Below are 17,274 nucleotides of genomic sequence, written 5' to 3' on the forward strand. Positions count from 1 at the left end.
AGTACATAGCTGCTTCGGAAGCAGCAAATGAAGGAGTCTGGATGAAGGAGTTCATATCCGATCTAGGTGTCATACCTAGTGCATCGGGACCAATGAAAATCTTTTGTGACAATACTGGTGCAATTGCCTTAGCAAAGGAATCCAGATTTCACAAGAGAACCAAGCACATCAAAAGACGCTTCAATTCCATCCGGGATTTAGTCCAGGTGGGAGACATAGAAATTTGCAAGATACATACGGATCTGAATGTTGCAGACCCGTTGACTAAGCCTCTTCCACGAGCAAAACATGATCAGCACCAAGACTCCATGGGTGTAAGAATCATTACTGTGTAATCTAGATTATTGACTCTAGTGCAAGTGGGAGACTGAAGGAAATATGCCCTAGAGGCAATAATAAAGTTATTATTTATTTCCTTATATCATGATAAATGTTTATTGTTCATGCTAGAATTGTATTAACCGGAAACATAATACATGTGTGAATACATAAACAAACAGAGTGTCACTAGTATGCCTCTACTTGACTAGCTCGTAGATCAAAGATGGTTATGTTTCCTAGCCATAGACATGAGTTGTCATTTGATTAACGGGATCACATCATTAGGAGAATGATGTGATTGACTTGACCCATTCCGTTAGCTTAGCACTCGATCGTTTAGTATGTTGCTATTGCTTTCTTCATGACTTATACATGTTCCTATGACTATGAGATTATGCAACTCCCGTTTACTGGAGGAACACTTTGTGTGCTACCAAACGTCACAACGTAACTGGGTGATTATAAAGGTGCTCTACAGGTGTCTCCAAAGGTACTTGTTGGGTTGGCGTATTTCGAGATTAGGATTTGTCACTCCGATTGTCGGAGAGGTATCTCTGGGCCCACTCAGTAATACACATCACTATAAGCCTTGCAAGCATTGTGACTAATGAGTTAGTTGCGGGATGATGTATTACGGAACGAGTAAAGAGACTTGCCGGTAACGAGATTGAACTAGGTATCGAGATACCGACGATCGAATCTCGGGCAAGTAACATACCGATGACAAAGGGAACAACGTATGTTGTTATGCGGTCTGACCGATAAGGATCTTCGTAGAATATGTGGGAACCAATATGAGCATCCAGGTTCCGCTATTGGTTATTGACCGGAGAGATGTCTCGGTCAAGTCTACATAGTTCTCGAACCCGTAGGGTCCGCACGCTTAACGTTACGATGACAGTTATATTATGAGTTTATATGTTTTGATGTACCGAAGGTTGTTCGGAGTCCCGGATGTGATCACGGACATGACGAGGAGTCTCGAAATGGTCGAGACATAAATATTGATATATTGGAAGCCTATGTTTGGACATCGGAAGTGTTCTGGGTGAAATCGGGATTTTTCCGGAGTACCGGGAGGTTACCGGAACCCCCCGGTAACTTAATGGGCCTTAGTGGGCCTAGGTGGAAGAGAGGAGAGGAGGCCAGGGCAGGGCCGCGCGTCCCTCCCCCCCCCCCCAGTCCGAATAGGACAAGGAGAGGGGGGCGGCGCCCCCCTTCCTTCCTCCCCTCCACCTCTTCCCCCTTCCTCTCCTAGTCCAACATGGAAAGGGGGGAGTCCTACTCCCGGTAGGAGTAGGACTCCTCCTGGCGCGCCTCTCCTCCTAGGCCGGCGGCCTCCCCCTTGCTCCTTTATATATGGGGGCAGGGGGGCACCTCTAGACACACAATTGATCAACGATCTTTTAGCCGTGTGCGGTGCCCCCCTCCACCATATTACACCTCGATAATATCGTAGCGGTGCTTAGGCGAAGCCCTGCGTCGGTAGAACATCATCATCGTCACCACGCCGTCGTGCTGACGAAACTCTCCCTCAACACTCGGCTGGATCGGAGTTCGAGGGACGTCATCGAGCTGAACGTGTGCTGAACTCGGAGGTGCCGTGCGTTCGGTACTTGATCGGTCGGATCGTGAAGACGTACGACTACATCAACCGTGTTGTGTCAACGCTTCCGCTTTCGGTCTACGAGGGTACGTGGACAACACTCTCCCCTCTCGTTGCTATGCATCACCATGATCTTGCGTGTGCGTAGGAAATTTTTTGAAATACTACGTTCCCCAACAACTGGAACAACATCAATTGGATTAGCAAAAGAGCTGGTCATAGACTTCATTTTCTTCGGTGCTGAAGAATCTGAAGGAGTTGATGCTTTCCTTTTCTTCATAGCTGCATGTTCTGCAGCCTTGGTCTTCTTCGCATCTGATGCAGATGGAAGGAATGGAGTTGGAATAGGTGCAGAAGGAGCTGAGGAATTTGGTTCAGTTTCTTCATACACAACTGATGCAGTTGCCCTAACCTCTTCATTTTCTTCAGGCGCACCACTAGTGGGTGCCCTGGGAATTTCTTCAGCGGCTGGAATGCAGTTATCAGCCTTGGAACTCACATTGTCTTCAGCAGCCTGATTTTCATCAGCGGTGCTGGCATGTTCTTCAGTTTGCTGAGCAGATGCTTCAGCCTGAGAGACTTCAATGTGCACAGGGGCAGAGGCACTTGAAGTGAGTGTCTTCGTCAGATTTACGAACCTGACCTTGGCTCCTTTCCAATCAGCATAGTAAGCATTGAAATCATCGCCGAGGACTTTGATTTCAGACTGGAGCTTTACAAGTTCATCCGTTGTCATAGAGACAACGTTGTTCTTCAGGAACTTCTCCTTCCTGTACTGTGCTTTCTTGAGCTGCCTGGCCTTCTCATATTTCCATTTTTCTTCACTGATGAAATGGGTCAGCATGTGACTTTGGCCAGGTGTCAACTTGAAATCAGGCATAGGAGTGTTTGGGTCCTTGTGCCAGAGATCAATATAGTCGAGGATCAACTTTGGATCCAAAAGCAGTGGCACTTCTGTGCCCTTGGCTCTAGCGGCCCTGACTTGTCTATCTCTGATGATCTCAGCAGGTTCTTCATCATCAGCTTCGTCTTCTTCAGACGGTACTTGGAAGGCGATCTGCTTCTTCTGAGGACTTGGGCGAGTGCCTCATCCAGCAGTGGTCTTAGTCTTCAGCAGAGAGGGTCCTGTTGAAGAATGTGGTGCAGCTGAGGAACTAGCTGAAGCTCCTGAGGCAATGGAGATGCATGTGGTCCTTTGACACGTGGCAAGATGCACAGGTGCTGAGGATTTTGTCGGAGTAGCTGAGGACTTTGGACGAGCAGGAGCGGCTTGAGGAATTGGCCGTGAGGGCTTGGCTGAGGAAATTGGCCGTGAGGGCATTGAAGAAGAGGCACTTGGCTTGTGCGCAGGCTTCTTTGCCATGGATTTCTTCGGCCTTACAGAGGCCTCAGCAGCAGCAGCAGTGGAATCTTTGTTGAATTTCCTCACTCCATCTTTAGCCTGTTTGGCCAACTTGGCCTGGCGCTTGGCCCATTCTTCAGGAAATTCCTCACCGCGCTTGATGCTAGTGGGATCCGCCTCTTGGCCAGGTGCCAATGGAGGTCTTGAGCATGGAGGAGTAACAGCGAATTTCTTCATGTATTTTGGAGTCACATACCTGTACTCCTTCCACTCTTTTGCCCATCTCCTTTCTATTCTCTGAATGCGCACCTTGCGCTGATTTTTGTCTTCCTCAGGGGGTGTGCAGTACCCAGCATAAATGTCCTCAGGGATTTCAAAGGCAGTATTGACCTCAGGCCTCTTTCCTCCTTTCTGTGGCCTCTTTTCACTAGCCATTTTCTTCAGTTGAGGAATTTGAACAATTGAACTCTCTGAAGAAGTATGCAACTTTTCTTCAAGGAACGCTGCAAATGAGTTAAGTTGATGAGAACCTAGTGATTCAGCAGCGGACATGAGTACCTGTGAACAGAGTATAGTTGCGAGGAATTTGGAGAGGTCATATGCGTTCTCAGAAGGTTTTTCAAAAAGAACAAGTTTGAGGAATTTGACCAGATGAGTCTTGAAGAATTTCACTAAGCGTTCTTTGTCTTAGGTTCCAGAGTTGTATAGATCAAAGATCCACACAATTGAGGAATCTTGAAGAAAAATGATGCTTAGAGAAACGAATCAAGAACAGATGACATGTGAGGTGTTTTAGTGTGTGAGGATTTGAAGAAAAACACCTTTGAAGATTTTGTAGTAAATATTTGAATCAAAGTGGGCAGTAAAAGTAACTTTTAATTACCCTGAACGAAGAACACGACGAACTGAGGTGTGGAGAAGTGAAGCTCGTCTATGCAGATCTTCCACGCCCTAACTCGGCGGAGGAAGACGGCTACGGCGGTGGCGGAGTGAAGATTTCCGCGGCCGGCGTGAGTACGACGGCGACGAGGTCGAGGCAGTGAAGCTCTTCCTCACCGGCGACGATGATGTAGCGGCGGCGCTAGGGTTTGAGAAGCTTGAGCGGGAGAGAGGTCCAGCGGAGTAAAAGAAGTGAGGAAGGGAAGAGTGGGTATTTATAGCCACGGTGAAAAACGGTTCGCCCGAAGAAATTGGACGAACGTGCTCCTGACCCTTCTCATCCGCATGACACGTGTCACCCACGTACTGAGGAGTGGAGATCGTGTTAGATCATGGGTGAATAGATAAGTATATTGTGGGAAGCAGAACGGTTTGAGCGGCAAAGCCGAAAATTTTGGATAAGATAAGTTAAAAGTTCCGTTCGCAAATTCTTCAGCTGACAAGGACACAGTGAAGATTTTGAACGAGTTTCAAATAGAACGCACATGAAGAATTTGTGAATAGATTGGGTTGAATATAGCATAGAGGGGGAAGGGTCCGATCACATTCACTTAGCAGAAAAACCAACTTGAAGAATTAGCCATAAGTGAATGTTGTAGAGGACATAAACTTATATATATATAGCCAATGAAGAATAACGACGGAGACAGTGAAGATTTTGCAAAGTTAAAGAATATGAAAAACTGAGGAATTTCAAAACTGAGGAAAAACTCAAATTGAAGATTTTCAACTTTTGTGGTGGCGTGACCCACCGTATAAGAATGATGATTTCAGACATCGCATACAATTGTCGTAGGGTTCTGAGAATCAAATTCTTCATTAATTTCTTCACACTTAGAGTGTTATTCTTCATTGATTGAAGAAAAACGTTTCTTCATGTGTTGCACATCTAAGTCATCAATTTTGCATAAGTGTTAGGATGAGTGTCCTTTTCAAAGAACATTCAAAGATTCTAAGATATTTAGCTCACGCCGCAACTTGCTAAATCTCTTCTCATCCAAGGGCTTTGTGAAGATATCGGCTAGCTGTTCTTCAGTCTTCGCATGCTCAATAGAAATGTCGCCCTTCAACACATGATCGCGAAGAAAATGATGACGAATCTGAATGTGCTTTGTCTTCGAGTGCTGAACTAGGTTGTGAGCAATCTTGATGGCACTCTCATTGTCACAGAAGAGAGGCACATTCTTCACATTGACTCCGTAGTCCTTGAGAGTTTGCTTCATCCACAGCAATTGAGCACAGCAAGAACCAGCAACAATGTACTCAGCTTCAGCAGTAGACAGTGATACACAGTTCTGTTTCTTCGAGGACCAACAGACCAAAGATCGTCCGAGGAAATGACATGTACCAGATGTTGACTTGCGATCCACACGATCACCAGCATAGTCAGAGTCAGAATATCCAACGAGATCAAAAACCGAGCCCTTGGGGTACCATAATCCTAGTGTTGGTGTGTGAGCTAGATATCGAAGAATATGCTTCACAGCCTTATGGTGAGATTCATTCGGTGTAGCTTGAAATCGGGCACACATGCAAACACTAAGCATAATATCTGGCCTAGATGCACATAAGTACAATAAAGAACCAATCATGGAGCGGTATACCTTTTGATCGAAGTCAATACCATTTTCATCAGTGCACAGATGGCCATTTGTGGGCATTGGAATTTTGACGCCTTTGCAATCTTGCATGCCGAATTTCCTCAGAACATCCTTGAGGTATTTCTCCTGAGATATGAATATGCCATTACGCTGTTGACGAATTTGAAGACCTAAGAAGAATTTCAACTCTCCCATCATAGACATTTGATATTCTTCACTCATCATATAGGCAAATTCATCACTATAACGTTGGTCAGTACAGCCAAAGATGATATCATCAACATATATTTGGCATACAAACAATTCATCATCATAGGATTTAGTGAAAAGAGTAGGGTCGAGTGAACCGGGTTTGAAGCCTTTCTTCATGAGGAATTCCTTCAAAGTATCATACCACGCCCGAGGGGCCTGCTTGAGGCCATAGAGGGCCTTATTTAGTCTGAAGACTTTGTCAGGATGCTTAGGATCTTCAAAACCTGGGGGTTGAGCAACATATACTTCTTCCTCAAGCTTACCATTAAGGAATGCACTTTTCACATCCATTTGATATAAAGTGATATCATGATGGTTAGCATAAGCAAGTAATATGCGAATAGCTTCAAGTCTAGCAACAGGTGCAAAATTTTCATTGAAATCAATTCCTTCAACCTGTGTGTAGCCTTGAGCTACTAGCCGTGCCTTATTCCTTACCACAAGGCCATTTTCATCTTGCTTGTTGCGGTAGATCCACTCTGTGCCAATGATATTGTGTTTGCGAGGATCTGGACGATTGACCAGTTCCCAAACGTTGTTGAGCTCGAACTGATGTAATTCTTCTTGCATGGCCTGAATCCACTCAGGCTCCAGAAATTCTTCATCTACCTTAGTGGGCTCTGAGATAGAGACAAAAGCATAGTGCCCACAAAAGTTAGATAAATGTGAAGCTTTTGAGCGTGTGAGAGGACCTGGTGCTTCAATGTCATCGATGATCTTCTCAACTTGCACTTCTTTTGCAACGCGAGGATGAGTTGGTTGTCGTCGAGGAATTTGATCAGCATTTTCTTCAGCACCATTTTCTTCAGCAATTTCTTCAGGTGCATTAGCTCGATGTTCTTCACGTTCTGGGATGAATTCTTCAGCAGATTCTTCAGTAGGAATGACATCCTCAGTTGCCTTGAACTTGATAGTTTCCTCAGGTGCTGGTTCATCTATCACAGAGGGTAGGTGCTCTCTTTGCGAGCCATTAGTTTCATCGAACCGCACATCTACAGTTTCAATAACCTTGTGAAGAACGGTGTTGAAGACTCTGTAGGTGTGCGAGTCCTTTCCATAACCAAGCATAAAACCTTCATGTGCTTTCTATGCAAATTTAGCATTGTGATGAGGATCTCTAATCCAACATTTTGCACCGAAGACTTTGAAATAACTCACATTGGGTTTCTTGTCAGTGAGGAGTTCATAGGCAGTCTTCTTGAAGAATTTGTGAAGATATACCCTGTTGATGATGTGGCACGCAGTATAAATTGCCTCAATCCAGAAGTGACGAGGCGTCTTGTACTCATCAAGCATAGTGCGAGCCATCTCAACAAGAGTTCTGTTCTTGCGCTCCACGATGCCATTATGCTGAGGAGTGTAAGGAGCAGATAACTCATGAGTAATACCAAGTTCATCAAGATAGTCATCAAGACCGGAATTCTTGAACTCAGTTCCATTGTCACTTCTGATGTGCTTGATCTTCACACCAAAGTTGGTTGACGCCCTCGAGGAAAATCGTTTGAAGACTTCCTGCACTTCATGTTTGTAAGTAACAATGTGTACCCATGTGTAACGAGAGTAATCATCAACAATAACAAAACCATATAGAGATGCTTCATTTGTGACAGCAGAGTAATGTTTAGGACCAAAGAGGTCCATGTGAAGCAATTCGAATGGTCGAGTAGTGGTCATGATAGTCTTCGTTGGATGCTTAGCCTTGGTCATTTTTCCAGCTTCACAAGCTCCACACAAGTGATCCTTGAGGAATTTGACATTCTCAATGCCAATGACATGCTTCTTCTTCGCAAGCGTGTGCAAATTCCTCATGCATGCATGACCAAGTCGTCGATGCCATAGCCAACCTTCTGAAGCTTTTGCAAGTAGGCACACGGCTGGTTGCGGTCCTGTAGAGAAATCAACAATATACAAGTCTCCTCTCCTAAAGCCTTCGAAGACTTTGGAATTGTCAGCTTCCATAACCACAACACAACGATACTTGCCAAAGACAACTACCATATCAAGATCACAAAGCATTGAGACAGACATGAGGTTGTATCCTAAGGACTCGACAAGCATGACTTTGTCCATGTGTCGATCCTTTGTGATCGCAACCTTACCTAGACCCAATACCTGACTTTTGCCTTTGTCAGCGAAGATGATATGCTTCAGATGCGATGGTGATAATGGAGCATCAATCAATAGATTCTTGTCACCAGTCATGTGATTTGTACATACACTATCGAGGACCCACTCAGTGGCTTTGGGTTGATCATCCTGCAGATGAATTAGTGCAGCTTACGAACTTCATATACTTCATCAGTGAAGAATATGACATCAATTCATCAGATCAATTTCATCAAGCAATAGAACAGATAAAGCAGTATGAGGACGTGAGAAATGAAAGTTCATTTCTTCATGATTAGCCTGCGTCCTTTCAGGCACCCTTCAGGTCTCCAGCAAATTCTTCAGACGTTCAAGTACGTCTGGAGACCTGACCCTGCAGAAGAGATTAGTTCTTTTTCTTCACCACCCACATCTGAAGGGGTGGCAAAGAGTTCATCACTCTGTGAGCTCCATATGAAAAAGGTGGCATAGAAGCCAATCCATTTCGTTTCACATAAGAGAAGTTAGGGTAAGCATATGAATAAGCAGAGAAATTCTTCGAGGACTTATGAACATAATGATTAGAAGAATAATGCTCATATTCATAACCCTTGGCTCTTCCCTGCGAAACAGAGTTGTTAGCACGATGATGTTCATATGAGGACTTTGATCCTTTTGAGGAATTTGATCCATGTGAGGAATTTGGTCCGTATGAGGACTTGGATCCATATGAAGAATTTGGTCCATATGAAGAATTTGATCTAGGGTTCCTATTCTTCACAGGTGGTGTCATGAGGACATTCACCTGAAGACTTTCAAGGCACCTTTTGGGAACCCAGATTTTCTTCATAGGAGAACCGTTCCTGCAGTTAGTGCCAACATATTTAGCAAATACTTCACCATTCTGATTTTTGAACAGTTTATAGTTGGAGTCAAATGACTCATCAGAAGAATGAGGAGATTCACATGTAAAGCCAGATAAGTTAGATGGATCAACTGGAGGTCCCTTTGCAGCAACCCATGAGGTTTTGGGGTACTGCTCAGCCTTCCAATATGTACCATCAGCATTGAGTTTCCTCTCAAAGGCAATACCCTCTTTCCTAGGGTTCCTGTTGAGGATCTGCCTTTTAAGCACATCACAAAGAGTCTGATGCCCTTTGAGGCTTTTGTACATGCCTGTCATGTACAATTCCTTCAGCCTGCATCGTCAGTGATACTAGCAATGTCCTCAGATCAGGAATTAATGATAGCAGAGACAGTTGAGGAATTTGTAGCATTAGAAGCATTTGAACATTCAGGTGAAGAATTAGCAGATTCACGTTCAATGCATTTCAAACATGGAGGAACAAATTCTTCCTGAGTAGCGCTGATTTGTTGAGCAAGTAATGAATCGCGCTCCTTCTGAAGATCTTCATAACTCACTCTTAGCTTTTCAAGATCTTGCTTTCTTTGAAGAAATTCATGAAAAAGCTTCTCATGATCAGACAAGAGAGTGTTATGATGACCTTGAAGGTTGTCAAACCTAGTCTGAATTCTCTAAAGATTTTCAGTCAAGGTTTCAGTGCGATCCATTTCTTCACCCAACATATCATCACTTTTGTCTAGCATGTTTTGAACCTTTTCAAGAGCCCTTTGTTGTTTCACAGCAATCTTAGCAAGTTTAGAATAGCTGGGCTTAAGGTTTTCATCAGATTCATTTTCACTTGATTCAGATGAGGAATATTTGAGTACCTTGGCACCCTTTGCCATGAAGCAATAGGTGGGAGCGTAGTCATCATTGCCTTCATCAGCCTTGTTGGTGAGGTCATTTTCTTCAGGGTTGAAGATAGACTTGCTGACGAATGCAGTAGCGAGGGCTAGGCTCGCCATACCGGATTCAGAATCCTCAGATGCCTCCTCTTCCTCATTTTCTTCAGATTCAGCTTCAGAGTCCATTTCCTTGCCAATGAATGCCCGAGCCTTCTTGGAGCTGCTCTTCTTGTGAGATGAAGACTTTGAGGATTTTGATGATGAAGATTTTGAGGATTTCTTCTTTTTCTTAGCATCATCAGAACTGTAATCCTTGTATTTCTTCTTCTTTGATTCCTTTTCCCACTGAGGACAATCTTGAATGTAGTGTCCTGGTTTCTTGCATTTGTGATAAAGCCTCTTCTTGTAGTCACTGGATGAGGAATCATTGCTCCTTGAGGGTCTTCCAAAGCTACCATGTCTCGAGAACTTCTGGAATTTCTTCACGAGCAGTGCTAGATCATTACTCAGTTCTTCAGGATCACCAAGGCTTCCGTCAGAGTCTTCATCTTCAGACTCAGAAACTGCCTTGGCCTTCAGTGCACGTGATCTGCCATAGCTCGAACCATAGAGATCTCTCTTTTCAGCAAGCTGGAACTCATGAGTGTTTAGCCTTTCGAGGATATCAGCGGGGTCAAGTGACTTGTAATCAGCACGCTCTTGTATCATCAATGCCAGAGTATCAAATGAAGAGTCAAGCGATATCAGCAGTTTCTTCACCACCTCGTGGTCGGTGATGTCATTGGCACCAAGTGCTTGAAGCTCATTTGAGATGTCAGTGAGGCGATCGAAGGTTTGTTGAACATTTTCATTGTCGAGTCTTTTGAAGCGGTTGAAGAGATTGCGAAGAACATCAACTCGAGAGTCACGTTGTGTTGAGACTCCTTCATTTACTTTGGACAGCCTATCCCAGATAAGCTTAGCAGTTTCCAAAGCACTCACTCTTCCATACTGTCCTTTGCTCAGATGGCCACATATGATATTCTTCGCTTGAGAATCGAGTTGCTTGAATTTCTTCACATCGGCAGCGTTCAGTGAGGGTGAGATAGAGGGAACACCTTTTTCCACAACATACCAGAGATCGTTATCAATTGCCTCAAGATGCATTCGCATCTTATTCTTCCAGTAGGGGTAGTCCGTCCCATCGAAGGTAGGACACCCAGCAGAAACCTTGATCATACCTGCGGTCGACATAACTAAAACTCTAGGTGGTTAAACCAAAATCACACAGAACAAGGGAGTACCTTGCTCTGATACCAATTGAAAGTGCGTTATATCGACTAGAGGGGGGTGAATAGGCGATTTTTAGAAATTCTTCATTGAGGAATTTGTGGGTGAGGAAATTCCTTAGCGAAGAACTACTTGCAGCGGAATAAGTACTCAAAAGTATGCATAGCAGAACACAAGCTTAGTCATCATGATGAAATGAAAACAAGCACATAGTACAGAAAGCGTAAACACAGGATAACACAGGATGAAGACAAACAGACTGAGGAAATTGAGAAAGTCTTAAGTCAAAGTCTTCAAACACAGATATGAACAAGCATACAACACAGTAATGAGGAAATGAAAGAGTTGAGGAAACAGAACCAGTTGGCTTGGTGAAGACAATGATTTGGTAGACCAGTTCCAACTGCTGCCTCAGTTGTACGTCTGATTGGAGCGGCTAGGTACTTAAACCTGAGGAGACCCAGTCCTGGACACACAGTCATCACCATGTTCTCCTTGAGCTAAGGTCACACAGACCTCGCCCAATCACTCGTGGTAAGTCTTCGGGTGACTTCCAAACCTTCACAAACTCGGTCACTCGGCGATCCACAATTTCCTCTTGGATGCTCTAGACCATGACGCCTAACCGTCTGGAAGAAGCACCGTCTTCAAAGGTAACAAGGGTCGGATCCACGCAGGATCAATCTCTTCAGTGATGCTCAATCACTTTGGGTTTGTAGGTGTTTGGGTTTGGGGTATTTCCTCACTTGATGATTTTCACTCAAATTCCTCGGAGGATGGGATGCTCTCAATTGACAAGTGTCAATTTCTCTCGGAGTAGCCAACCAGCTAGTGGTTGTAGGGGGCAGCTATTTATAGCCTAGGGAGCAGCCCGACATGATAAGACATAAATGCCCTTCAATGATATGACCGTTAGGTGGGTAGATATTTTGGGATAGCTGGCGCGCAGCACAGCAACGGTCGGAAATTTGAGGTTCAAATTTCTCAGGGCTATCATGTTCCTCACTGTGTAGGCAATCCGCACTGGCGAATTCCTAACTCCTCAGTCAGAACAAATTCCTCAGAGACCAGAAGAACGTCGTCTCTGTCACTGAAGAATGTGACCGACCTGTATGAGATTTCCAATGGCTTCACTCGAAGGGATTGGTAGGTGTAGGATTTTGAGTTGAGCATCACATGGAAATTTTTCCTTAGTATTTCCTCGACCCCCTTTAACAGTACGGTGTTTCCTATGACTCAAGAAAGAGAAAATGGAAACTACGAAAACAAAAGTCTTCATGCTTCATATTCCTCAAATGAATACTAAGTCTTCAAGGTCACACCAATTTCTTCACTTTCAAAGTCTTCAGTAAGTCTTCAGAAATCCAAAGTCTTCAGTCGAAGAACTTCATTTTTAGGGGTCGACTTTCTCTGTAAATATCAAACTCCTCATAGACTTATAGATCTGTGTACACTCACAAACGCATTAGTCCCTTAACCTATAAGTCTTCAATACACCAAAATCACTAAGGGGCACTAGATGCACTTACAGAATGCGAGAACTGGGAGCCGCCCGAGCGCTGACAGAATGCGAGAGGTTGTCCTTGAAGGTACTTGTTCTGGATGATGGTGAGCCAAAGACCTCCATCGCCATTGGCAATGCGCCAGAGCCAACGGGTCAGGAGGGCAATGTTCATGCGTCGGGAGGACAAGATCCCAAGACCGCCTTGGTCCTTGGGTTTGCAGATATCTGGCCAGCTGACCATGTGGTACTTCTGCTTATCCCCCTCCCCAGCCCAGAAGAATCTGGATTGGTATTTGGCGATCTCCTGATGGAGGGTATCATGGAGGCTATAGAAGCTCATGAGGAACCATAGAAGGTTGGCAAGGGAAGAGTTGATAAGGATCACGCGAGCAGCCTTCGACAACCAGCGTCCTTTCCAGGGCTCAACGCGATGTTGCATACGGGTCACCGTGGGGCGAAGATCGGCCACGGTGAGGCGCGAATCACTAATGGGGATCCCCAGGTAAGTCGTGGGGAAAGAACCCAACCGACAATTTAGTCGGTCAGCAATAGCTTGTGCTTCCTCCGGGGGGTACCCGAGAACCATCACTTCGCTCTTATCGAAGTTGATGGTTAGGCCCGACATTTGTTGGAAGCATAGGAGGAGGAACTTCAGGTTAGCAATGTCTTGTACGGAGCCCTCCACCATTATTATGGTATCATCCGCATATTGAAGGAGGGAGACCCCTCCCCCTCCGACTAGGTGGGGGACGATGCCGCGGATATGGCCAGCATCCTTGGCCTTATCCAGGATGGATGCCAGGGCATCGACCACCATGTTGAACAGGAACGGCGAGAACGGGTCACCCTGACGGACCCCACAGAGGGTGGGGAAGTAGGGCCCAATGTCACCGTTGATGTTCACAGCGGTTCGGCCACAGGAGACAAGCTGCATGACGCGAGTCACCCAATGGTCGTCGAAGCCCTTGCGAAGCAACACTTCCCGCAAGAAGGGCCAGTGGACCGTGTCGTACGCTTTGTGGAAGTCTAGCTTCAGAAAGACCGCCCGATGGCGTTTCATCCGGATCTCATGGAGGACTTCGTGGAATACTAGTACCCCATCCAGAATAAATCGGCCTTGTATGAAGGCAGATTGGTTCGGATGGGTAATCGCATCAGCGAGCAGGGTCACCCTATTGGCGTACCCTTTGGCCAGGATCCGGAATATCACATTAATCACTGTGATTGGACGAAACTGGCGGATGTCGGAGGCGCCCGGGACCTTGGGGATGAGGGTCACGATACCATAGTTGAGACGCCCAAGATCCATGGTGCCCGACGGACGGCTAATGTGTTCCACTTATTGAACAGGGTCTATGGTCGGTCCGTGACCCCTGGACGCCGAGGGCGTCCTTGGGAGCGATTCATCCTTCCCGAACGCAGCATACAACTCCCCGTTGTACTGCGCTCTTCAAGTGTGCACCAGGTATATAAGCAGTGATTTCAAATCCAGAGGTAGAATTCCTCAAACAAGGCCATGACCTCCGGCTTGATGGTTGGCCAGAACGTTTTGAAGAACGTTACGGGCAGGCCATCCGGTCCCGGGGCCGAGGAGGGGTTCATCCCCTTAATAGCCGCGAGGACCTCGTCCTCGGCGAAAGGGGCTACTAATGCCGCATTGGCCTCAGCAGAGACCAATTGCACACCCGACCAAATGTCGGGGGCGAGACTAGTCCCACCCCGAGGGGTGGGGGTAAATAGGGCTTTATAGAAGCCGTCTACATGGGCACGGATGGCCGAGGGGCGAACGAGAGGCGTGTCTCCATCCCACAGGCAGTGGATGGAGTTGCGACGTCGCCGGTCGTTCGCCACCGCCTGGAAATAGGCGGTGTTGGCATCACCCCGAAGCACCCACTGTTGGGTACCGCGCAGACGCCAGTAGGCCTCTTCATCTGTGTAAATGGTTGTGAGTTGGTCTTCAAGGTCATATCGCAGCATCCACTCGTCCGGGGAGATCCCGGACGTGTCGGCACGGGCATCCAGGGCTTGGATAGCCAGCAGGAGGGCCTTTTTGCGCTCTCTAAGGTCCCGGCCAAGGTTCGCACCCCAACCCTTCATGAATTGGCGGGCGAGTTTGCCATAGAAGTGCCACGAATCGACTGCGGACATGGAGCGATGAGGGGAAGAGCGAGCGGAGATCCAGCAAGCGACGACAGCCTCCCGGAAGCCGGCCTGATTAAGCCAGAAGAGCTCGAACCGGAAACGCGGCGGGGAGGGGGGCGCTCGTCGGCGGTGGAGAGGAGGAGAGGGACATGGTCAGACCCGATCCGGGTAATCGCAGGAAGCGAGGCCAGGGGGCAACATAATTCCCACTCCGGGGAAACTAGGACGCGACCCAAGACGGATCGCGTCGGGTCAACCTGGCGGTTTGTCCAAGTGAACCTGGCACCCGTCCTATCTAGCTCACGGAGACCCAGCTCCGCGATCCAGTCATTGAATAACTGCATCCGGGGGAGGTTAACCCGGTCATTATTCTTCTCAGCCGGGGATCGGATGAGATTAAAGTCTCTGCCCACTACAACTGGGAGGAGGGAGTTGGAGATCTTCAGATGCAGCTCCGCCAGGAAGGCCGGGGAGCGGCGGTGGTCCGCCGGTCCATACACAATCACGACCTCCCATTTGAAGTTAAGAGCACGCTCGAAGATCTCCATACTAACGAAGAATTCACCCCGGTCCATGCCCACCACCTCAAAGGTGGCATCCTTTGCCCCTAAAAGGATGCCGCCAGAATGGCCTGTGGTCCCACTAGAAGGGATCCAATGCCAGGCGAAGAGGTGGGAACTAAGACATTTGAGCTCGTGGAGGGAGAACTCAGAACGCATGGTTTCCTGGATGGCAATGATGTCAATGTGTTCGTCTCGCATGTACTCGATGAGTTGGCGGCGACGGCCATCATGGCCAAAGCCGCGGATGTTCCAGAAAAGGGCCCGCATCTAAGCCCCCATCGGGGGGCTGCTTGACCCCAGGACACGGGAGGCGCTTTGCGCGCGGAGAGCAGCAATGCGAGAACGGGTGCGTCCATGGATCACCCCGTCGGCCACCGGAGGGACCCGAACAGCGGGGGTGGCGGACGAATCCTCGGGAGGCCGAAGCAAGCGGGCCCGAGTCTCAGCCAGCTTGCCATCTAAGATCTCACGAGCCCTAATGGCCGCGATCTGCTCTAAGGGGGGGGGCAACTTCCCCCTGAAGACGATGGCCGAGTCAGTGGCCACCTTGGCGAGGTGGCCAAGAGGAACGGCCTCAAGCGCAGAAAAGGAACAACTGGAAGAACTGGGAAGGGCGGGATCCACACCTGACTTGAGGTTCCGGACCGCCGCCCGAAGCTCCGCACGCTCGGAGATGGATGGAGCCGGGGAGTCCGCCGGGCGGGTCGCATCGAGACGGGCGCTGCGGCGGGACGCCGTCACCGGCGTCGAGGTGGAGCGAGGCCGCCTGGCGTACGCCACCGTCGGAGGCGGGTGAGCGGAGGCCGGAGTGGTCACGACCACGGCCACCGCCGCGGTCGGGGAAGCACGCGGGGCGAGGCGGCCGGCGGGGGCCACCGGCGAGGGAAGCGGGGCGACGAGCTCCAGGATGTTGCCGGCCGCGTCCCCCGCGGGTGGGAGGGTCGGAGAAGGCGCGTCGATGGGAGCGGACCCGCCGCCACCCGTGGGGACCGGGGAGGTCAGGCCAGGAGGACGGGGGGTCCGGGCCCGACGACGAGGAGCGAAGGACGGAGTCGGCGGAGGGAGAGCGAGGCGACGAAGGCGGCACGACGAGCAGGCCCACACTGGAGATGTCACTGGCCGACTCCGACGGAGGCGGAGAGGGCACGACTGGTGTGCTGGCCAGACGGAGAGTCACCGCGAGGTCAGTGGCCGACACTCGGGTGCGCCCCGCCCCGGAACCGCCACGACCCGAAGGTGGGTTGACGGGCTCGCGGGACGGGGAGCGGGAGTGCTCCGACAAGTCCTCGTCGTCCTCAGGGTCGTTGAGGCGGGAGTGGTGGGAGTCGTCGGCGTCAGCTGGGCCGCCCCCAGGTGGCTGTCATCAGAGAATCGGGGGCGGCCGATGTGGTTCGGAGGCTTGGGGCAGATCTTGAGGTCGTAGCCGTCGTCGTTGAAGAAGACCTGGATCATGGCGTGGAGCTTGGAGGAGTCCAGGCACTTCACCTTGACCCGGACCTCCTCCTCCTTGCGCAGAGAGAGCTCATCGACCACCACCACCTTGCCCAGGATCTTGGACATACTGCGAATGACTCGCTCAGATCGGGCCACATCAGGTAGGCCGGCGATGAGGAGCCAAGCAGTGTCCAGAACAGCGACGGCCTTGGGGTCCCACCTCGGCTCTGAGATGTTCACCACAATCCCGTTGAGGGCCAAGGTGATGTTGTTGCTACGGGTACAGAATCCCATGCTCAGAGCGTCGGGGAAGATTACCGTGAAGGCGTTGGCAGCGGTGGAGGTAACCTGCCAGTCCCACTTGCACCTGCACAAGTGGTTGAGCTCGGCCTCGATCAGCTCCGGGGTGGCGACGCCCTCGCCCACGACTGTCACGAGAGCCAGGAGCGAGGGGGGGAGGGGGAATC

The 17,274-nt window shown here is 48.6% G+C and overlaps 1 protein-coding gene across 1 annotated transcript; it reads right to left on the reverse strand.

Annotated features, from left to right (window-relative positions):
• Positions 1–14,761: 14,761 nt before the first annotated feature.
• LOC141039179 (uncharacterized) lies at positions 14,762–15,640 on the reverse strand. Its single transcript, XM_073506495.1, has one exon. The coding sequence runs from the start codon at positions 15,638–15,640 to the stop codon at positions 14,762–14,764; it is 879 nt and encodes a 292-aa protein (XP_073362596.1).
• Positions 15,641–17,274: the final 1,634 nt, after the last annotated feature.

The sequence above is a fragment of the Aegilops tauschii genome, chromosome 1 (genome assembly GCF_002575655.3).
Source record: "Aegilops tauschii subsp. strangulata cultivar AL8/78 chromosome 1, Aet v6.0, whole genome shotgun sequence".
NCBI classification, from domain to species: Eukaryota; Viridiplantae; Streptophyta; class Magnoliopsida; order Poales; family Poaceae; genus Aegilops; species Aegilops tauschii.